This window comes from Brachionichthys hirsutus, chromosome 2, assembly GCF_040956055.1.
Source record: "Brachionichthys hirsutus isolate HB-005 chromosome 2, CSIRO-AGI_Bhir_v1, whole genome shotgun sequence".
NCBI classification, from domain to species: domain Eukaryota; kingdom Metazoa; phylum Chordata; class Actinopteri; order Lophiiformes; family Brachionichthyidae; genus Brachionichthys; species Brachionichthys hirsutus.
The window spans coordinates 16,674,448-16,698,222 of record NC_090898.1 but is presented as its reverse complement, the minus strand read 5'-3'; the positions used below and the strand labels follow the sequence as shown (position 1 = coordinate 16,698,222).

The following is a 23,775-nucleotide window of genomic DNA, read 5'->3' as shown; positions in this document are numbered from 1 at the left end:
GATCCGCTCAACCGCTGAGAGGATGGAGATCCACCTTCACCTTCTCCCCACTGCTCAGCATCCCCACGGTGGGGTACAGCCCCCCAGGAGGGACCGGCGTCTCCCTCCGGCCCATCAGCTTCCCGTTCCGTGTGAAGAACACCTGCGGGACCACAGGGGGGCGACGGTGAGTTACAAATCCAGCCACCACCGGCGGACTGAAAGACAGATGTCAGTCATTCCCGAAATGTATTTGTGTTTCCAGAAAAATAAAAACAAGCACGAGAGGCAAACGACACGGAGACCTGCAGCAGCGACAGTCAAGGTAGGCGGGGGGAGGACCGGGGGCGTGGTGAATACCGCCACTTCCTGTTTGAGTCCTGCACACCCTACACACCAGCTAACGCAGCTGCTCCTTACCGTGACCTTCCTGCCCTCCTGTCCCTGCTCTGCTTCTTCCCCGTCGTCCTCTTCCTCCTCTTCATCGTTGAGGTACAGAACGTTCTGGACCTCCAGCTGATCCCAGTCGTCTGCGTCACCTGAGGGGAGGAAAGCAAACGGCGAGGCCGACGGTGACGCGAGGGTCCGAGGTCGGTGGAAGGCGGGAATCCGTCTCAAATCACAAACAAACAAACAGTCGCCATGTTTGTTTGTTTGTTTGATCACTAATGTAGCTGTAACTGGACACGCCACCTGCTGGCTCATACCGTCCAAACTGTCGTCATGGTGATTTGAGACGGATGCACTGAACCGGGGGGGGTATGAATGTCTACAGGTAACACAAGATAAGAGCGAGCCAGCTAATGCTAAACCGCGGTTAGCATGCTTAAGAGCCGGACCTCACCGTCTCCGTCCAGGATGTAGTCTCGCGGGAACATGATGCCGCAGCCCATGATGTCGCCTTTGAAGCAGCGAGGGCCGAAAGCGTCGCCGACCCCGCTGCCGTGAAAGATCTTCCCGTCATCTGTTAAAGAGAAAGCTATCATTCAGCTAGCCGTTAGCCATCTCAGAGCGAACGCTAACCGTTAGCCATCTCAGAGCGAACGCTAACCGTTAGCCATCTCAGAGCAAACGCTAACCGTTAGCTGGCGTGAATAACGGCGTCCTCGTCTTCACAACATCCTGAAGTTAGTCAGATAATGATGTGTAGCAGCAGCGACGGTTCACACACACACGCGCGCACACACACACACACACGCAAAGAAAAACATGGTCGAGCCTCCTCAAGCGATGTGGCGTACCTGCTGCAGGTAAATATTTGTGGCGTTGTCATGGGAACCGGCCCGGGCTCAGGGTACTGTTTAAACAACCTCTATCTTTGCAGCGGGGCGGAGGGGGGGGGCTCTGTTTACTTGCGGCTCCCATGTGGGCCCCCGTCTCAACAATGGTCAGGCCTTTGGAGGTGAAGTTGAGGGTTCGAAACCAAGGATCGGGCCTATTCTGCCTCACGATGTCGACGTCCTGTCAGCATTTATGAGCCTGGGACCTGCCGCCCCGCCCCGCCCCGCCCCGCCCCGCCCCGCCCGGAAGCGTGTCGGGTGCGTTTACTCTGAGATTTGGTCACTCTTATCGCGGGCCACATGAGGAATTGACCTTCTGAAATAGAGCCGGCCCCCGAACGCGATGACGGACCCTGGACATCTGAAGACGTCCTGGACAACAGAATTATAAAGCAACTTCTGTCTGGCAGGTGCGAGACGTACAATAACACGCTCTTTTGCTTTTCTCCAGTACTTAACGGTGCTTAACGCGCTCGGCGATCAGGATACGGGAAGCAGGGCTAGGGTTAGGGTTTTGTAGCTCGATTTGTAGCTAGGCTGTAGCGGAAAATCTGAAAAGTGATGTTGGAGGCTCGACAGTTTAAAACGAGCCGAGGTGTTGCCCAAGCGTTGGCTCGGAGACCGGCCGGCCCGTATGGAGCGCAGCATGGCGACGGCGCGTATGGAAATGCCAAGGTCATAAATGGAGGCAGCGGGACCGCCACCGCTCGCCGAATCCAACGGTGACGATCGACAATCAGCCGAACACCGGAGCCGGGTTTAGGGTTCAGATCCAGGAGAGCGCCGTGGCTACGAGAACCGGGCCGGCACCAGCAGAAACAAAGACTTCACACTCCAACAAGAAAGAGTAAGAATTCCCCGCCCGCGTTGAGCGCCACCTCCTGGTCCCAGCGATCCATGAACCTCAACCGGTTTTACTTTGGGACCCGCGGCGGTGCCGATGTGACAACCGATCAGCAAATACCACAAGTCCAAACTTTATCCGGTTCCAACTTCTCAAAAGTTCTTATTTTCTTTGCCCTAAACCCGGGGTGTCCAAACTGTCCCACGACGGGTTTTCCTTCCAGCCGGTCACTAAAGCTGATTTTAATGATCAATTTGAGAGAAGAAGCTCATTAGTGATCAGCTGCTGGAGAGACGGTTGGAAAGGAAACCTGGAGTGTCTCGGCCCCCCATGGAAGAGTTTGGACACCTCTGTCCTAAACCGACTCCATCCGGGCCAGAGAGCGCTAGCCCGGGCTAGCGCTAGCGTGTTCCCAGAGAGCGCTCCAGCTACTCAAGCTGCTCGGAGGAAACCCTGGACGCGTGGAGGAGCGGGTGGCTCCTGAAGAAGAGGCCCTGGCCGGCGGTTTGAAGGCGCTGGATCGCAGCCTGCACATTAACCCGAGCGTGGGAAGACAGACCTCAGACGCACGGCGCGGAAAACCACATACGTCGTTTTAGTCTCGAACAAATGAGATTAACGGGAGCCGAGCTGCGGCGTGCACATTTCTGTGGTGTCCAACGCTCAGCACCGAAGCAGGCAGGCCGCAGCGCGAGAACGACCAGGGGGGCTCGCCCCCCACCGATGTAATTACCGATGCATTCAGAGGTAAACAGAATCGGTACGATTGGGTTTTAGGCCAATAAACGCAGACTCGAACCGCGAGCGGAATGTGCGCAGTGAAGACTGATTGATCGCTGATTGGACGACAACTGGAAGAAAACCTGGAAAACAAAGCTGGTGAAAAACGAAAAAACGTACGCCGTAAAGCGACTTTAGTGGCGCGCGAATCCCTTTAGAATGGGAGCAGCTAAAAGCCACAAACAACCAGGCCTGAGCGCGCGCGTGTGTGTGTGTGTGTGCGTGCGTGCGTGCGTGCGTGCGTGTGTGTGTGCGTGAACAGCAGCTAAAGATAAACAAGCTGTGAGAGATATTTAGATGACAGAAAGAGACAGAGGGAGCGATGAAGATGATGACGACGCTGTCACCCACCGAGTTATCTCCTCCTGTCCCTTTAATCTACCCACAATCCTCCCTGCTCGGCGTGGTGCTGGGCACCCCGTGACGTTTGCATGCGAGCGTCTTCATTTACTTCAGTGCAACAAACGGGGGAAGCAGGGAAGGAGACGCCCGCTCCGGTTTGGGATGCAGCAGCAGAAGAAAGGCGGCGCCGCCTCACCTGCGTGGTACGCCACCGAGCCTCGGCTCCACCCGGGGTGTCGGTTCCTCGGGTAGTCCTGTGACGACACAAACCGCTCATCTTTAGTGCTCGTGAACACGACCGACTTCGACCTGTGGATCATGAGAGAGGCGCTGGTTAACCGTTCGCCACGCGGGAGCCTCATCCACCGGTTAGCCAGCGTCAGCGTGCTAGCACGTTCATGCTAAACGTACGGCTTCCAGCTGATTCTAAAAAAGTCAGACTGTCAAAGGTTCCGTGTGCTCGTGATTCTGCACGCACGATGGAAGGCCAACACGCCGCGGCGCGTCTCCGGTACCCTTCAGCACCTCGCCGTGGAACACAGAACCGCATTGTTCTCGTCTCGCGGGGCAGACCCAATTAACCCGGGCATAAGAAATGAAGCGCGTTTGTCTTGGCGAGACCCGCCCTACTCTCCCCCCGACTGGCTGCGGAAGTTCATTTTAGGAATGAGGAGTGAAATTGATGAAGATGAGGGTAAGAGCAAGGCAGGTGTCGCCAAGAATAACCACAACAACATTCCTTTCTCCCATAACCCAGTTTGAACGCTTTTACTAGAGAGAGCGCTGCGAGGGCGGGGCCTAACGGAGGAGATGGAGAAACGGAATGTTACAACGCCGTTGCCAGGAACGCTGGGAAGCCGTGTAAAGTGAGACGGGATATAAGGATTTACAAAACATTGAAACCCCAGATTTAATAGAAAATAGCACAAAGGCAGAATAACAAATGTCGAAAATGAGAAATGGCATCTTTTCAGAAGGTCGTATGCCCATTTTGTGGAGTACTAAAAGAAAGCACGGGCGGGACGTCTCGGGAAGTAACGACGGGAGGGGTTCCCTCCCCATGACAGAGTCCCACCTGTTAAGACTCAAATGTCAAAGAATGTGCGACTTTAATCAGCTACAATCAGAACACCCCAGCCGCTGAGCACTCGAGAAGTAAAATCACCATGTCGCTGTTTTTACTGATTATTCTCTTGCAGTTTCGGGACAAAAAGTGTTTTTGCGAGCAGTTTGTGTGATTTTCTCCTCTTCTTTTTTCCTGTGCTGCTAACCAGGTGGAATCGGCACATCCGTTTTTTATTCACATTTCTCAATCCTGCAGCGTCAGCGTTGGTGGAGAGTCCTTTGAAGACGGTGACGCCTCTTCCTGGTGGAGAGTCCTTTGATGACGGTGGCGCCTCTTCCTGGTGGAGAGTCCTTTGAAGACGGGGTGGAGAGTCCTTTGATGACGGCGACGCCTCGTCCTGGTGGAGAGTCCTTCGATGACGGCAACGCCTCGTCCTGGTGGAGAGTCCTTTGATGACTGAGACGCCTCTTCCTGGTGGAGAGTCCTTTGATGACAGTGATGCCTCTTCCTGGTGGAGAGTCCTTTGATGACTGTGATGCCTCTTCCTGGTGGAGAGTCCTTTGATGATGGAGACGCCTCTTCCTGGTGGAGAGTCCTTTGATGACGGTGATGCCTCTTCCTGTGCCGTGCACGCCGCCGTGTGGAACACAAAGCAGCTGCTAACACCAACTTGAGACTGAGAAGTCACTTTGTGATAAAAAAAAACACGGAAGTAAAAAAACGATAAATACATGAGGCGAATGATGTGATCTACCTCAGTCCTAAAGGAACAGGCTTCCTCTGTGAAGCTGGCGTTCAGTCATCCAACACACATTCCTCACATTTTACTCGTTTGGTTTGGCAAAGGTGGTCTAAAAAAACAAACCAAAACCAAAGACCACCCTCCGAACCCGGACTGAAGCCCCACGCGAACCGCTCGAGGTCAGGAGGACTGCAGCAGCAGGCTCGGCGCCCCCCCTGTAATGGATATCTGAGAGCCAGCTATACTCTAAAACCTGAGGACATTGCTCTCTCCCCCTCCGTGGACAGTATGCATGCCATTCTCCAGGCGTCGCCATGCCAACAGAAGCAAACAGAGCACCAAGCTGAGGATAAGATCAGAGTAGGATGTCTGCTAGCAGGATAACTCAAACTCATGAATGGATGTTGACTGGATGTTTTGGAAAGGTTCTGGATCAAAGAACAATCCGTCAGATTTTGGGGGACGATCCAGATCATCATCTGAACGCAGATGCTTTGCTATTTTATGGGATAAGATCAAGATCCTGTAGAAAGATTATTGCACCTACAACCTTTCTTTGATGCCCATTGAACTCCTCGTGATACTGATGCAAGGCTTCATGGTCAAAGAGCTATGAGGGTCAAACTAGAACGAGACTAGTCCTCCCGTCTTTGCTTCCATTACCGTAGAAGAGAAGGAGGACGTGTGCAAAGACACGATTGTCCTTTCTCATTCCTCTAAATGGAGTCGATGATTCGCCGGTGTCTGCGTGTCCATCTGTCTCTTTGTCTCTTAGCAGGATCGATGCAGAGATTTTGATGCATTTGGAGAGGCAGGGCAAGGACCAAGGGACAGCCCGTTACGTTCTGCCGGGGCTCTGCACCCAAACGCCGCTGCCTTGGCAGACGCCTTCTTCGGTGTACCGTCCAGTTCTCGCTCTTTTCTTTTCCAGTTGGTATTAAAGGACAAAAACTGATTTTCATCAAGCCTCAGGTGAAAGAAATTCAAAATATGGCCAGAATGACGTCCAAGAGAAAGAAAAAAAGTCTTCCTTGGCGAGACGCGGTAAAAGGAAATGTTCTCTTATGAAAACAAAAGAACAAAAAAAAGAGACGACGAGGCAATACTTTACCCAAAACCAAACTAAGACCACTGAAAGGACGACTATAAGCTGCATGTGGAGCAGAAAAAGCAAGAGGAGAAGAGTTTAGTCAGGCCAGGCCAGGCCAGGCAGACGAGTGTTTGAGGACAGGACATGAGGGAAACATTAACGGCCCTGTCAGACAACCCCATTGGGGAATAGGAAATAGGAACTAGAGATGGGTGGGGGGAAAGGAGGAGAGAAAGAGAGAAGGAGAGAGTGAGACATCAGTAGAGGAAGAAAGAGAGACATGGAGGAATGCAGCCTCTGCTCCAAGCCTTGATCTGCCAAGTCTGCTTCTCTTCCCCCTCGTCTCAACCACAAGACGAAGGATTCCTCTGGCTGACTGGCGTGTGGGCCGGATCTCCACGAGGAGAGCGGCGTCCGATGGACGATCCACGCCGAGCCCATCAGAGATTAGGAGGAAGCCTCTGAAACAAGGCAACAGTAGCAACGGCTAAACAAACAGCAGATGGATTTATAGAGCCCCGACGTCGACCGCAGACCGAGTCTGCTAAATGGCTGACCCCCCCCCCCGTCGTCTTGCTATTTGTTGTGTCCGTCGCCTCCAATTCAAAACACAAGCTGCCCTCGCGTCTCTGAAAGCGACACGGAGGCCTTCACGACGCATCTGTGGCGACCTCGATGGAAACGGCCACTCGCCAAGCGGCTTAGTCCAAACGGGAATAACCTCACAAATGATTGAATCAATCGCTTCTGCTCGAGCCTCCTCGGATGGATTACCGTTGTTTTACAGCCTCATTACAAATTATTGTCATGTAATTCCCCAGATTAGGACCAAACAAGCAGCCTTTGGGACCCAAGATAGCAGAAGGACTACTCGCTGAATGAATGTCTCCTTTACGACGTGCAATCGTTCTCTAAACTTCAGCGGCGTGCTTTCAATCAGCTATTTGGTGAAAGCCGAGTTGGGTTGGTTTCTCGCAGGGAATCTAACCCAGGAGTCGGCAACCTTTTTCATCACGCGTGCCACTTTACAATATACGCGAGCGCAGAGCGCCAACACTTACTTCTTTAACGAAACGGTAGCGGTCCGCGCAGAAACAAGGACTCATTTATACGATTTCCGTTGCATCGATTATTGGAGTCTAAAAGGTGTTTTATTTTGAAAAACGACCGCATTTTCAATGTAACGTTAGCCAGTGAATTTGCTTGGTCACATGATACGTTCCTGGATTAGAAGACAAGAATAATGTGCATAATATAAAGATTATATTCCTCTTTTGTAATTGAATTACTCCTCTCCGACATGAAACCGGTCCGTGGCAGGAAAAAGGTCGGAGGTCGAGTTGGTCGTTATATAATAGTGCACATCTATAAATCAAACACACAAAACTTACCGCAGCCAAACAGGAAAACTTCCTTTATGTCCAACTATGCTGGAAAGAACAACTGGAAGCTGGTTTACTCGCCATGCTAACACCGCCATGCTAACACCGCCATGCTAACACCGCTGCCGAGAGTCAACTAAAACAAAGGCCCTCGGTGAAGCGCCGTGACTCGGCGTGCTCCAATTCTGAAATACAGTATTGTTGGCGTCGCCGCGCGTCGTCACAGATAGCCTCGCCGTGCGGTATGACAGGCGAGTCGCCGATCTAAGATAGTAGCGTTCACGTGTGTGGAAAGACAGGGCAAGATGGCGTGTTGTTGCTCTTAATCAGGAATCAGGGGAGAAAGCCCTGCATGCAAAGGTTCCCGAGCTCCTTCTGGCCTCTCCTGGACACAGATTTCATGTCTTAATAATGAAACCCAGATGTAGAGAAAAACAGCGGCGTCGTTTTAAAGGAGGCGTCGCTGCTCAGCATCCTCCTGAGCCACGAGAGCAGAGCCTGCGTGTGTTTAACGGGGAGGATGTGTGACCACGCTGTCCTGCAAGGTAACGGGGGGGGGGGGGGGTCAGTGCTTCAATCAGAAGGGACGGCAGGAAATGGAGCAGAACATTTAATCAGCAACCATTATCTGGCTTATGGCCGTACCACTCGGGACCCGCCCGATGGCGTCCGATCTCGGAAGCTAAGACGAGTCGGGCCTTGGTAGTACTCGGATGGGAGACGTTAGCAGCGTTAGCGCAGTGGCTCATTAGGTTGGGAACCAGAGAGCGCCATCGGTTCACGGGTTCAAGTCCCAACCCAGACGGAATGAGGAGTGTGTCGATGCCGGTCTACCCTCAGCACCGCCGCGGTGCCCTTGAGCAAGGCACCACCCCCGGCAACTACTCCAGGTGCGGCGATCGTGCCAGCGCCTTCACCCTATGCCCCGGGGGGGCCCTTCTATAGGGTGTAAACAAAACCTTGTTGTAGCGTTTGTGTGTTTGTGGTAAACATCTCAAGGACAAAAAAAGAAGCTTGCCTTCTTATTAAAACACAAATTCAGTTTTCTATTTCTACCATACTTTCAGTTTGGAAGAGCAGAAGAAGAGAATGTAGCGTTTAAGAAGATTGTAAAAGTGTTTAATGGAGATCAGCGACTTTCTCCAGTTCGGTCGGCCCCATCTCTGGAATGCTTCTATTATTGTCTTAATATAATTCAGCAACAGAACATTCCTCAGTCCTCGTTTCATCTTTTATTTTGGTTAGTAAGACGGAGCCGAGTCTCGACCCTGGGAGAGCCGGGGGGGGGGGGGGCTCCCCACAGGCCTTGGCCCTCACGTTCAAATCTAAACTTACAGGAGGTATCAAAGGCACAAACGCTGCCAGAGGAACCAAGTTAGAGACAGAATCGACAGAAATGCAATGTAAACGAAACCCGTGCAAATAGCAAAGAGACCCGTTTAACCGTGTCGCTTCAGCCGGCGTAAAGGAAGCAGCTAAAAGACCCCGAGCGATGACCACGCCTCTGTGCGCTCGCGCCCAAACGCCAACAGGTTAGTCCATTTATTGTTCAAGCAGAAAGTGCTAATGCAGAAATGGGAACCGCATGTGCATTCTTTGGAAAAAGAAACAAGGGTTCAAATGAGAGTCGTTAAAATGTCTCTAATTGGTTTTCCCTCTGGGGCGTTTCATCTGCACAAACCGAGCCCCGCGAGCCCGAGAGGAGGGCCCGGCTGCCGGACGGCCATGACAGTTCCTAGCCGCTAGCGCTACGGGCCGGACGTCATCCCGTCTCTGACTCGAGGAAGGACAGATTTAACAGTCACTAAACGTTGTTCTCGCTCGCTACAAGCTAAAAGCAACAGGCTTCCACAGCACACAGTCTGAGGTTAATTATCTGCTTAACTCCCCATTTAGTTTTCCATCATTAGGTCGACGTGCTGAACGACAAGGACCGGGGGAACGTCGGCAGCACGGTAGTGGATTTATTCCACACCTTGTTCCTCAGTGACTAAAATATGATTCAATGAGCGTAGTAAAAATTATCTACATTATCCTCTCCGACAGCGACCCGATATCTACATTATCCTCTCCAACAGCGACCCGATATCTACATTATCCTCTCCGGCAGCGACCCGATATCTACATTATCCTCTCCGGCAGCGACCCGATATCTACATTATCCTCTCCGGCTGCGACCCGATATCTACATTATCCTCTCCGACAGCGACCCGATAGCTACATTATCCTCTCCGACAGCGACCCGATAGCTACATTATCCTCTCCGGCTGCGACCCGATAGCTACATTATCCTCTCCGACAGCGACCTGATGTCTACATTATCCTCTCTGACAGCGACCCGATGTCTACATTATCCTCTCCGACATGCTCCCACGCGGGACAACGCTGTCCAGACACGGGTCTTTGTGAGCTCACCCTTCTCGCCAGGCCCAGGGCGATGTAGCATTTCTCTCCAGCATCGACAATCTCCAACTCGTAGTAGTGGCAGCGGGTGGTGAGCGGCTGGCGGGCCTGAGCCAACCCCACGTCCATGATGCTCTTTCCCTTTCCAACATACTCCAAAAGCTGGGGAGGGAGACAGGAAGACAGGGATCACTATGTTATGGAATTTATCTCCATGGATACAAATCACAAAATCCAATTTGTGCTTATCTTAACATTTACAAATGTCAATTTACAGAAGTAAAAATAGCATATAAAAATGATCTTAAAAGAACAGAACGAATGAGATTTGGAACATTTCAATACGCAAGTCTTGCATCTTTAGCTTTAGCATGTAGCTCAAACGGCCTCTGTTCAGACTCAAAGCTGCTAGCAAGGCTGCAAACACCTTTTCTTAATGAAAGTATGCAGAAAAAGCACGGCACCTTGCATGCCTTTAACCGGACAGTGACCCAAAGGGCTCCCCAGCCCTCATTTTTACCCCTTTGAGAGTGGCCATTCACTGCAGCAATAAGTCTACCTTTGCATATGGTGGAAAGACATGGAAAAATGTGTTTGCGTCTGCAGAATATAGGAGGCACAACAGATCAAGTGTGGGCAGGATGTTTGCCCCAATGTTGTTCCACACAATGAGCTTTTGCAAGTGTGTCCCAAGTGAGTGGGCAACATGACAGATTGATTCCCAACCCAGTCCAACCCTCCCTGAACCACCCATTGCCACGAACCTACAAGTATCAACAGCTACTTGGTTGCATGTGCTGTACAGTGGCCCATAAGAATGTAATTACCTTTAGGTCTATTTTGATCTTAAGAATCTAAACCGGTGAGGAAGGGTGTGTACAGATGAGAAGGAGGGCAGCTAGGCAACCACAAAGCCTTTAGGCTGAGCGCTGATTCCATGTCATGAATGCATGAGGATGAGCACTGAGGAATACGCCTCCAGTTTGAAAGGCTGGGATGACAGACAAGCCGGGGGTGGACAAGAGTACTTTTGTATTAAGCCTTGTGTTTTCCACTCGCCACCCAATTGAAGGACACGCCTGAAAGTCAAGTGTCTCAATCAACCTATTAACATTTTGGCCATTTGTTTTCCCTGTTGCTTGGTGATACATCGAGACGGAAAGTACTCAGATGAAGTACAGGCAGCCAAGAAGTTTACGCGTTTGAGTTTGATGATGATTAAGGTAGCTGCGGAGAATACTTGTTTATTCTAGATCAAATTCAACTTTGGTTAATTCAAAGAGTCATTGGTAATTCTAAAAAATAAAATAAATGTATTAAGCTAAATATCTTATTTTATATAGCATTTTTTCTTCAGAGTTTAGTCGTATAATCATTAATGAAGTTTTATTAATTTCCTGATTAAAGAAGCATTAGTTCACTCACCTGCATCACATCTGCTATTCATCATCTCTCGACGTTATCCGGAAGACTTTAGCTAAATATCATCCATAGTTTCCATAGATTTAACACAGAGCCATGCAGAAACAATTTCTGTCACATTCAGAAACAGTGGAACATAGTCTGCACGGCCATTTTGGAATCAGGGTTTGAGATACCAATCTTTTTGCCATAGTTCAGACCTTTTTAAAATGAGAGCGGTGGCATCTAATCTTCTGTTTACCATTAGGACAAACTAACAATGAAATATATTTATTTTCTCTGACATTCATTGCATTTTTATAATCAGATTAGTTTTCATAAGACATGAAACCTCTACTCAAACCTAACAGAACAACAGGCACAATCGATTTCTGTGCAGTACTGAACCAAGCACTCGCACCATAGTTTACGCTCCTTTGGTAGGTTCCTTTTGTTTTCACCACAACCCAGAAACAGTTCAGTTCTAATCCAATCCAAAAGAACCACAAGAAGACGGACGGATCAAAAGTTCCTTCTGGCTTTTACCACAGATCCCCAAAAACCAGCTGCAACTGAGGAGGAACTCTGATGCGTACACATGGACGGGGTTACTCTTCCTGCTGGCACACTCCAGAGATGAGGTTTATGATTTACCACAAACGAGTGACTGTGACTTTACAAAGTCATCTAATGCCGAGGCGACGGCCGGCCTCTCTTCAGACTGGTGAGACATACTCAAACACACGCAGAACCGCATCAAGCAAGGAAAGGAGTCTCAGCCGAGCAGTCTCTGCTCTGCGAGTCCTACCTGTCCCGCTACTCAAAGGGACCAGCAGGGTCAAGGCGATGAACCTAACCCGAAGCAGGCAAGCGACACGAGATCACCCCTCATGCAGATGACAGATCTGTTTTCTTGACTCGGTCTGATGCCTTTTGAAGTCGAAGGCATTCATCTTTGTGATTTATTCCATGAACCCACTTTCGTGCGTTAGCTAGATTGCTCTGTCCACCACTGTGGTCACAGGCCTCACGATCGTCTCACAATGCTTCATGGAAATCTGCCACGTACGATTTATATAATCCTACAGACAGAGCAGTGAGAACACAACCAGACTGCTAGAAGTCAATATTTCACCGGATTCCTTGACATATATCCGATACTTTAGCAACAATGCGTTTTGTAGAATGTGGGGGGGCATTTTATCGCTTACATTGTACTGGACCTTCGAAGTTCTAGAAAGAAGTATTTCTACATACTTGCTACGTAGGAATCTGCAGATGATACATTTACGTGACTGCCCCGTCTTCTAACCGAGTTCTAAACCTGCATGGTCACGCAGAAATATTGATGTAGCCTTGAGCAAAGCATTCTTACTCTGATAGCTACCAATCTCTCTCCCTATGTGCGGCTCACCTACTCCTACGGTTCTGAGTGGTGCAAATGACGATGGTGGTGTGCAAGGTGGTGTTTTGATGCGCTGTTCCCTGGGAAACAGACGGAACGCCCGTAGCCTCGTCCTGCCAGGTTCCTGTCACACCTAATAGGTATCTTGAAGAAAGGTGAAACTGAAATTAAGATACTTTTTTTATTATTATTCCGTGGTGCACACTGGTCAGACAGCAGCTATCTGAGGTCACTATTGGGTTAGCACTACTTTGAAGTATACTAGAATGTAGGATTACCGCAGCACTGATGCAGTAAGTGAGGTTGGGCAAGGTGAATAATTATGTACTGGTGTCAGATAAGCCAGCATTGGCTTGGATGCATGCAGGTGGAACCAGGTGGAACTAAAGAACGAAGGCAATATGGCAGAAGAAGTGTTCTGCTGTGGGTGACGCTCCGCTTGGAGCCACGGGGGCCCTCGCTTTGACATGCGCTGCAGCCCAAGTAAACCATCATGGAAACGGATTCCCTGATGATGGGGTTAGGGGTTAGGGGTTAGGGGTTAGGGGTCAGGGTTAACCCTAACCCTAACCCCTAACCCTAACCCTGGCCTCTTTCAAGAGGATAATAAATCCTGCCGCAGAGCAAAAATGGCGTAGGAATGATTTGAGGAGCACAAAAATAGATTCAAGGTGTTGGCCTGCCCTCCTAATTCCCCAGATCTTAATCCAAATATGTGTGGGATGTGCTGGACAAGCAACTCCAATCCATGCCTCAATGGGTCGGAGCTATTTTGGCAGCGAAGGGAGGACCTCCGCCGTATTCAGCAGGTTGTTCTGTTATGGTTGATCGGAATTTAGCAATGGCATGCTTCAATAATCGGCCATTTGACTCTGACAGACACGCCATCACCAGCTGGCAGGGAAACTACAGTCACTCTTACCACTGCCGATTCATGACACCGAACTATGTAACCATCACAGTCCTCAAGGATCCAAGTGAAGGTGTGTTTCCTTTCCTGGACATATTCAGAAAAAGCTCCAACATACAAACCTGATGAATTACGTACGAAGGACTTTCAACGGAAGAAATTCAGTGCAACTGATCAGGAACCAATAGTTTGGAACCTACACACAATAGAGGGGAACAGATCATCCGTGGGGGGGGGGGTGCTGGATCTTATTATCATCCGTGAAGTATAAAGCAAATCTCCTGAACTTTGACCAATCCTGTAAAATTCTGGCTGCAAGTGATCTGGATCAGCACCGAAATAGAATATATTGTTAGAATGGAAATCTGGTCCTGAGCTTTTGAATAATCTTTGCTACGACAAAGAAACAATACCAGCAAAAACAGGACGTCGCAGGCGAGCTAAGGATTCCGTAACATCCCCCGAGGTAGAAGAAATGAAAATAGAAATAACGCATTTCTTACAGATTAGCTCTGCATTTTTGACCCTCTGTTCTTCATTAGCATCAATTAATTGCAGATGCATTGTGGTTATTAACTAGAGGCTATAAATGCCGATTGGATCCAAACGGAGGAGAAGATGAGATGAATTCCTCCCTCTGGGGGTTCACACACTGTGGAAGGAGCTACAAATGTCATTTTACATTTTACATAAAAACAATCGGCGATCAAGCTGCCAGGATAACGCTTCACAAGCGACAGAGCCAACAAGGGTCCAGCCATGAAACTCAAACAGACCATCTACTTCTGCTGTTCAGTCAGGAACCATGAGGGCAGAGAACAAACGGCCTTCAGAGGAGCGATCAAAAGGCAGAACTAAAAGTCTCAAACTTTATCAGGACCGTCTCAAGGACAACCTCGAACAGAAACAAATCAGACAAACGGGAATGAAGGGAATGTTTTTCTACGTAGGAATGATGACAGGTAGACATGTGCACTCAAATATCCCCCCCCCCCCCCCCCCCACCATTGTACTCTGTCAAGTCTGCACCTCTCAGTTTGCCCCATCAAAAGCATACCTTTTGGCTAAGTCATTTCTTTTCCATCACTCTGCCCCCCCCCCCCCCCAATCAGCAGACACCCATCATCCACAACAGTCATTATCTACACTCAGGAAACACAAACATGTAATAACGATTTCGCCGTTTAGAGCGAATGTCTACGAGGTGCTGTGTTCGGCGAGACAAGCCGCCGAGGCGTCATTTATCGATGGAAACACAACTAAAAAAGCTGGATGTCAAAATATCCGGAGTGTAGCCACGCAGAGGAGCAGAGGAAACCGTCCCGTGTCCCTCAAAATATCATTAAATCAGCCATGGGACATCGAGAACGGCACTGAAACCCACAGGAGCTTTGTTCGGGTGGTGCGATCAGTCACGGAGGAAAGTCCAGAAGCTGGAGCTGAAAGCAGGGGAGAAGGGTGGAGGTACGGAAAGTCATGGGGGGGGGGGGGAGAGTAAACAAGGACACGAGCGTTGGGAGCGCGAGGACTGGGGATGAACGGAGATCAGGAACGGAACGGGTCAGACCCCCCCTCGAGCCGCAGTGAAATGAATGAATTCGATGCTCGACACTCGGAACCTTCTCGGGGGTCCGATCCTGCCATCTCTTCGTCCCACCCCGGCCCCCGTCCGTGGTGTCCCCTCCATATTAAAGCCTCGCAATCGTGGCCACGGCACCAAATCTGTAGGTTCATAGCGTAATCATGGGGGGGGGGGGCACTAAAGAAAGAAATCGCAGCTGGACCGCGGATCGGAACCGTGGCGGTGAAAAGCCCCGACCACATGACAAAGAAGGAAACATTCCTGGAAGGCCCGTTACTACACTTGGTACTCTTTACAACCTGGTCGACCGCCAGGCATTAGGCTCCACCAACAGATGCTCTCGTCCAGAAAAACAGACGGGAGAGAGAGAGAGCAGAACCTCAGCCCGAGCCCGCTGCGTTCAGGACTCCCAGAGAAGGCGACGCCACCGTGAGCGTGTGAGAGGCAAACGACACTCGGCTCCCTTTGTCCAATGAGAAGCCTGCCTGCAGACCTGTGGTTACAGCCTGAGGATGGAGGGAGGGATGGAGGGGTGGAGGGAGCAGTGGGGGGAGCAGTGGGGGGAGCGCCGCCGATAACGCAGCGGTTGCCAGCGATGAATTCCATCGGAGTGTCTAACACAAACCATCGAATCCCCGTTTAGTCTGAGTCTGAGGAAACGTCCTTGAACCCGAACCCTGACCCCGACACCCGCCAGCCGAAATATCGGTCAGGATTAATCACCGTCTCGCACAAAGAAAGACTCTGGATCCATCTGGGACTCTGAGCCCAGGCGTTGGCGTGTCTGTCCAGGAACCAGGAACAGGCGAGTCCGTTCCGGTCCAGAAGAGATCCTGGACTATGGAGCAGTTTGAAACGGTCTGTAATCGCAGTCGATGGAGCTTCAAAATGTGTTCCTCAATATCTCGGTCGATTCTTGACCGACGTTTCTGGAATTTGACACAGTCAGGGAGGGTGGGGGTCTCTAACTCACCACCGAATCTCATCTGGATCTGATCCAGAATGGAGGCAGGAACAAATACACATCAACTCTGATCCACTTTGACTTTTCATGTTGGTGTATAAAGATACCAAGAACAATCTAGAAGCTTCTGGTTCTGATCCAGATCAACGTGTGGACGGTGTGGATCCAGTTCGGGGGGGAACGAGCTGCTTGGGGGAGGTCTGTGCGCTCTGACGAATGACTGGCAACAACCGGTACGGTTTAGGTTGGACGGCCAGCAGGAGGCGCTACGTCCTGTTTAGAAAACAAAAAAAGCATCCTGCATCCTGAGGAGCTCCACACAAAGGCTGCTGCGGCTTCAGACTCGGCTGGCAGCGCTCTGCAACCCCCCCACATGCGCTGCTAGCCTGATGGGGGTGATTAGTCAAATGATGATAGATGAGGTGAAATTAGTGGTTCAAAAATGTTCTGGCTTGTTAGCTTAATTAAACAACAACAAGCGCGGCAACAGACGTTAAAGCGTCTGTTAAACAAGAGCGGTAATGAAACCCGAGACACCACAGAAGAAGAAGAATGGAATGGAAGCCTCTCTCAAAAGCAAGAGAGAAAATCAGGATATCGAAAAGCGCCTTAGCTTCACCTCACTGCTACATCTCCAGATCAAAACGTCCTCTGATGGGACACGGGACGACAAAAAGCTGATTCGACAGGGAGAACGGAGCCCAACGTTAAACGCGACGCTCTCCCTGTGTGAACTCTGATCGTGTTCTTCTGCTCTCCAGATAGATTTCCTTAATCCCGGACTCTGCCGTGGCAAAGAGGGATCGGAACCGACTCTACATCTTCACATGGAGTCTGCTGGTCATCTCGAGCCAACATTCGTCAGAAAGTCCCTCAGACACGGTAAAGAAGTGACAAATCCAGTTACGACAAGATCCCCCAACGAGCAGATAAAGGAACCGTTCCCGGCGGTGTCTCGAAGGCTCTCTGCTCTTTAGCAAGCTTTAAGTACAGTCGTCAACAAAGTGGGATCGGCCAAAGAACAGACAGGTGAAGGATCCTGTAAGCGCACAAGACAAACAAGAGGAAGTGGCAACAAGCAGCCAGAAGGACGAGCAGCACAATCTGTCCAGGAGAGGACAGGAGAGGACAGGACAGGACAGGACAGAAGAGGACAGGAGAGGACAGACAGACAGACGGAGGGCGTTTGTCTTCACCTACCTTCTGTCTGCAGCCACACCTCTGGGGACAAAATGAACCCGTTAGCCGTTAGCCTTTCCTGCACGCTACGCACGCTCATGACGCTCAACCTGGCTATTTAACTCTTTCAGCGCCACAGTTTCCGCTCGTTTCCACGCAGCGCTCCGTACAATAGCCAGCTCACGCTAGCATAACAAAGCAGCTGCTTACACATTGAAAATGTGGGCCTGACAGCGTGCTAAGCTAGGCTAGCCATGGCAGAGCAGCTGCCGCCTGTTCTGGGCTCACATTTAGAGTAATCTTTTATAATGTAATCAAACGTCCGGTTCTCGCTACTTCTTACCGTGCCGCTTACTCTGACATCATAAAGTCGTCCCCATTCATCTTCATGGCTGTCCACCATCATCATGCTCTCGTCTTCATCACGGAACCACTGGGCCTGCAGGTCGAGCTTCACCTCCTCCCCCATGGAGTGCATCCCCACGGCGGGGAACATCCCTTCTGCACAAAGAGGAACCTCCACTGAACCGACCTAGGAAGGGAGGCCGAGGCGTTTCAGGAAACGAGAATTAAACACAGAACGACACGCCGCATGCTGCACGGCCGCTACCGCCGCACGTCAGCGCTCAGGGACTATTTCAGAAATGCACCTACCTCTCTGCCATTTTTGGTGAAAAAGACCGTTGTAAGACCTGCTTCAATATTTTCGATCTGAATCCCACAACCAATGCGGTCCCCCCGGGCACACCTTGGCCCAAACTGCTGTCCCACAGGATTGCCACTGTACAGTCTAGGAAGAGCGAAGTAATAAAATATTCATAAATGCCATCGAGTTAAAGATTTATAACAAAGACTTGAACTAAAGTGATAGCACGTCAAAGTTTGGAAAAGTAATTCCATATGACAATGTAGTACTCTTCATGTAATATATATAATATACATATTTGATCGATTAGAAAGCCACATTTAAACCTGATATCAAATGAAAATCTCCAGAAGGTCAACGGCAAGGAATATAAAGTGTAGCTGAATCAAAATAGCTGTGATTGGATCTGCCGTGTTCTCATGTGTGAATGCAATCCATGCTACATATGCTAGGATACTTACACAACATAACAAATAGACATTTGTATTGAACAAACATGAACCATTTGTCATGTGTAGGTGCGCACGATGCTCTAACGACCAAACAGAGACTTTTCTGTGCATCATTCAATCATAGCATTATCTAAGAAGAGTTTTGTATCATTTATAATTAAATCAGGACAACAAAATGACTCACATTACTTTTTCATGCGCTACGGTTCTCTGAACAAATTATTAGATGTGAAGGTAGAAATCCATAACGTCTAATAACCATGTCTCTGCAAAACGTCACGCTGGTGAGACAAAGAAAAGTAAGAAAGAGAACAATTGGATGAATTATTGTCGTTATGTGTGGATGCAGCATCAGCAGGCCACGAGCCATTCTCTCAACCACGCAGGAAACCGGCGCCCTGCTGCAGAGCACAGACGACTGTGGCGTCACTTACTTGCCGTTGTCAGCATGGTAGGCCACGGAGTGTGGCAGCCAGCCAGGCTGGTGGTCCAGCCTATAGAACCTGGGCACCAGCCCCACAGCAATGGTCCCCCTGACCCCTGGGTCCACTATTGTCACCTACAGACGGGCAGAAACGAGAGTAAAGAGGAGTACAGGGAGATGAGAGGCAAGGCAAAGGTCAAACAGAGGGCATAGGACAGGTTCATCATCTCCTTCTCCTCTTGGTCTCAATGGAAGCTAAACCCAACAGAATGCAAACTGATGCGAGCATCAAATGAGAATTAGGTCCAAGTTAACGCAGCCCAACACAAGACAAGCCACTGAGTCGCTTTGTTGGTGACCTCTGACCTCTGACGGTCATTTTGCATTCCTTCCTCTGCATCATAGCCATTTATCCGACGCTCAGATTCTCTACATTCCTCTTCAGCCCAGACACCAGAATGCTATCAATGTATGCGGAACCAAAGTTCTTGGGTTTCCATCAATAAAAATCTGAGTTCCGATTCCCTTCCAACCTGGCAGCGTTCATATTGGCCGGTTATCGCTTCCACACCTAACACAGTCTGGAAGACACAATAAAAACATGTGCAATGGCATGTGGGAACAAAAAATGTGATATGAATTTTTCTAACAGCTCTATTAAAAACAAGTGGAATGCTGTAGATTTGAACAGGACAGACGATAAAAAGCTGGACAAAGTTCAGCGGGGGAGACAAGGACAAAATGGATTCCTTGTGGAAGTTGAACGAGGACAGCAGCGGCGCAAACATCGACAGAGGCCTGACCTTTGTCAGAATAAAGGCGCTGAAACCTTCAAGAAAACCTTCAGCATGTGCGTCACAGAAAGAGAGAATAATGCTAAAATCAATCCGATCGATTTCTCATTTAAACATAACGATTACCAATAATGAAGCTTTTCCTGCTATGGAGTAGAGACAGAGAGAGAGAGAGAGATCTGGAGGTCAGATGAGGGAAATGTCACCTCTGGCCCACATCTACAACACTCCATAGTCCAAGTACAAAGTCTGCCTGAAATCCAAAATGTTCCACGATGGATAAAAGAAGTGTGAAGGTTGCTCCGGTTCCGTGGATCCGGTCTCGCTCCCTCTGGAGCTCGGCAGAATGAAGAGAACTCTTCTGAACTCTCAAAGCCCGGACAAGGACCCCATGACTCCAAAATGGATGATTGTGACAAAGGACAGCGTACTCGTTTGATTAGCATCACCGAGATCACGTCACCGACCCACGAGCAGCTAAACGGAAGCAGGGAGAAGAAAGGGTCATTCGGAACCGGGTTGATGCGGCGGTCCCACTGGGCCTTACCTCAAAGTAGCAACTCCTCTTTGATAAAGGATGGCCAGCCACATAGCAACCCACCTCTTCAGAGTTACCGTGGTAACTAAAGGAGAAATTACAAGTCGACCTCAGAAACTCATCTCCGAGAATAACTCCGTGTTTTGATTGAAAGCTGCCGTCAAACAAGCAGAATAAACGCATCAACCAACAACGTGAGGAAAGTACAGCCCAAACAAGGAGGAATGGATCAAGGAGCCATTTTTAATTCAGTGGTCAAAACTACAAACGTAGGAATGCATTGATCCGATCCGTTTCGGACCTTAACTGGATTGGATACGATCAGACGAGCGTTGCTAAGCGTCCGTCAACACGTTGATTACTGCATTCTAAACTTGGACGATTATCTTTATGGTAAAAGATTGAGAAATTTCCAACTTAAAATATCTCCCCATAAGAATAATTATAAAATAGTTACACCCATTGTCTTGAGAAATATTTTTTAAATGTGCACATTTTACATCCCGTTATAAGGCTCCATGTACACAAAGTACACACAATGCACTCATTGAAATTAACTGAGTCACACAGTGTGATAACACACACACAGAAAACAAAACATCACACAAGGCCGACCTGAGCGCATCTCCGTCCTTCCGCAGCCTCACGTAGCGCTCCTTCGCTGGGCGCCCATCCCCGATATCTCGAATGCGACGCCTCAGATTTAGGAGGCATCTGTGCTGCAACACGTTGATGGCATCCATCTGAGGGAAGGGAGGGGGGCAGAGTCGAACCTTCTGGAAAACTCACATTCACCCGGAGCAGTTTAGGGCTTAGTGCCTTGCCCAAGAGCACATTGCGTTGTGGACAGTCAAAGCTGGGATTTGAACTGCTTAGCTATCGGCTACTGGACAACCCGCTCTAGCAACTGAGCCACAGCCAGCCCGTTAGCATGCCAGCCCGTTAGCATGCCAGCGTTAGCCTGCCAGCGGTAGCCTGCTAGCGGTAGCCTGCCAGCGTTAGCCTGCCAGCGGTAGCCTGCCAGCGGTAGCCTGCCAGCGTTAGCACGTCGGCGTTAGCCTGCCGGCTCATTAGCATGTCAGCTTTAATCTGCCAGCGTTAGCCTGTCAGCATTAGCCTGTCGGCGTTAGCCTGCCGGCTCATTAGCATGTCAGCGGTAGCCTGCCAGCGGTAGCCTGCCAGCGGTAGCCTGCCAGCGTTAGCACGTCGGCGTTAGCCTGCCGGCTCATTAGCATGTCAGCTTTAATCTGCCAGCATTAGCCTGTCGGCGTTAGCCTGCCAGCGTTAGCACGTCTGTGATCGCTCGGAGGCATCTCAGTAACAACGTGCGAAACGAGCCAATAAACATGTTCAGTCGTACATTTCAGTCTCCCGTTTCGCCGGTGACGTTTTCTGACGTCGTGAGGACGCGAGAAAAACATGAAACTCGCACACCGTCCGCATTTCTGCACCAAAACAGAAACCCACGCAAAAGGGGGCGTGTCAATGTTTACAACCAACGCCGTCGTGTTTCAAAGCTAGCAACATGCTAACTACAAAGCTATACTAGAATAAGCTAGCAAAAATGTTCAAGCAGATATCTGATGTCGTCTAAAATGGGTTACAGCTCCGTTTTAATTAAATGACACTTTCAAATTTGTTATTATTTATCGTCAGTTGGTGACGAGGGGTGTGTTTATTCTTAAAGATCGGTTACCGTCTTTAGCTAGCGGCTAATGCGATAGCTCGGTTTTCTGGGAGCCGAGGTTCGGTGCTAAGGAAGTACGATGACGAGAGAATGCTCCTCAAAGCGGACAGCGGAATAATCGATTAGCGATCAGATCAGAGGATATCTCACCTGTTATCTAAGCAGCTAATACGATCTTTTGTCCATCAGCTCTCCATAGCTTCATGAAACTTTAGAAACTAGAGTCCGTCGCTTCCTCATGACGTTGTACCCCACTTACTAAAATAGCCAATCATATCACGTTTTGAAAAATGGTTTTAAGTATTGAGCCAATCATAACTCTTCAGATGTGTGCGTGTTTGTGTCGGCCCTATTCTCCCTTTGGATTCAGGTGCTGCGAAATGTACCAGTTTGGAAATGTATTAAATGACGACTTTATGACACGCAGTGGCAGTCTGCGTCATAATCCTGCAGAAACAATACCAAAAGGTCACGCCAGAGGTCATCAGGCTCATCCTCAGCAGGACGCAGCGGTTCGTGTGGATTCTGGCCACGATGAGGAAATCAGAAGTGGCAGCAGAGAAACTTTCTGAGCCAGCTGGGACTGACCTGAACTAGAAGGAGAGGAGGAGGAGGAGGAGGAGGAGGAGAAAACTGCGGCTGGAGTCGGAAAAAGGAACACCCCGAGGCAATGTGGAAAGAGAGCCCCCGTTGGTCTGGCGTGCGTCTTGGAACATTCTCCTCGCGTATGGAAACAACGTGGTGAACTGATCTGGACGGCAGGTGATTCCTGCCATTCAGATCAATACGCCGCCGATAGCAACGCAGCCCCGCATCCCATCATGCACACGCCGGTCGGAGTGGCAGGGGCGCGGCACACTTGAGGTTCTCCTTTGTTTTTAGGATCATTTGCACGTTGCATCTGAACCAAAGAGGCAAAACAAGGTGGTGTCAAATAACACAGCAGACAACAGGTTCTTGATTTGCAAAGTAATTTTATGTTTCTGTGTTTGAGCATAACGACGTAATTAACGCACCCAGAACATTTAGGGTGTGGGGGCGGGCGGGGGGGGGTGTGCCTCGAGCAGAATGGTGCAGGGCTCAGGTAGAAAGTCCCGACTGGCTGAGCGGAGCGTTATTAGCAGTTTGGCTCTGACTCCTCCCTCTCCTGATTATCCAAAGGATTCTCTTCCAGTTCAAACAACGGTGCGCAATAACCTCCAAAGTCAATGTCTCGCAGCCGCTGAATGATAATCTGCAACGTTTCTTAGGCTGGATTAGCCTGCATTAGGCCAGCAGCGATTGGACGACGCTGAGGAACGGTTCCCTCAAACGGGAATCTTCCATCTGAATGCCTCCGTTTGGGAGTAATCAAACCTTCCTGGAGATGTCTGACATGTTTACTTCATGACAGACATGGAAACGATCGACTCAAACCCGCGTCTGGATTCTCCCCACGTTGATAATCAGCACCAGTTTGTGGCCGCAGCTTTAACTCTGATACGAGTGTCTGTCCTTTGAAGGAGAACGACTTCGGTGGCGTTTGGCGCTCGCAGCGTGAGTGGCCTCTGTCGTCGCCACACAATCCAGGCAGACACTTCTACGGTTACCACGGCGAAGGTCATTCCAGAAAGGTCTCCGGCATCGGAAATAAAGTGTGTGCATCGGTAATGTCAGAGGACGGCTGGATCAGGAGGGGGCGGGGAGAGTCTGATCATTTCTGAAAGCAACAATATCCACCCCCATTTGCTCTCTCTCTCCCTCTCTCTCTCTCTCTCTCTTATTCTCTGAGTCCCTGCCCCTGAAGGTGTCATAACTGTGCTCTCTCTCGCTCTCTCTCTCTCCCTCTATCACCGCCTTTCAGATCTTTAAAAGCCGGTGCTCTGCTGTGTCTCGCTCCATCTCC

The 23,775-nt window shown here is 49.8% G+C and overlaps 1 protein-coding gene across 3 annotated transcripts; it reads right to left on the bottom strand.

Annotated features, from left to right (window-relative positions):
* On the bottom strand, positions 1-22,109 carry spryd3 (SPRY domain containing 3). 3 transcript variants are annotated; one of them, XM_068744631.1, is made up of 12 exons: positions 22,041-22,109; positions 20,819-20,946; positions 20,213-20,288; positions 18,882-19,006; positions 18,004-18,139; positions 17,693-17,881; positions 17,371-17,391; positions 9,921-10,070; positions 3,422-3,479; positions 824-943; positions 400-518; positions 1-142 (listed from the first exon to the last, which is right to left on the bottom strand). In XM_068744631.1, exons 2-12 carry the CDS (start codon positions 20,944-20,946, stop codon positions 8-10), a joined length of 1,257 nt encoding a protein of 418 aa, XP_068600732.1. In that variant the 5' UTR covers positions 22,041-22,109; the 3' UTR covers positions 1-7. The 3 variants fall into 3 exon arrangements, with proteins under 3 accessions (XP_068600732.1, XP_068600741.1, XP_068600748.1); XM_068744640.1 differs by lacking the exon at positions 22,041-22,109 and adding an exon at positions 21,564-21,601; XM_068744647.1 differs by lacking the exon at positions 17,371-17,391.
* Between the last annotated feature and the right edge of the window lie 1,666 nt (positions 22,110-23,775).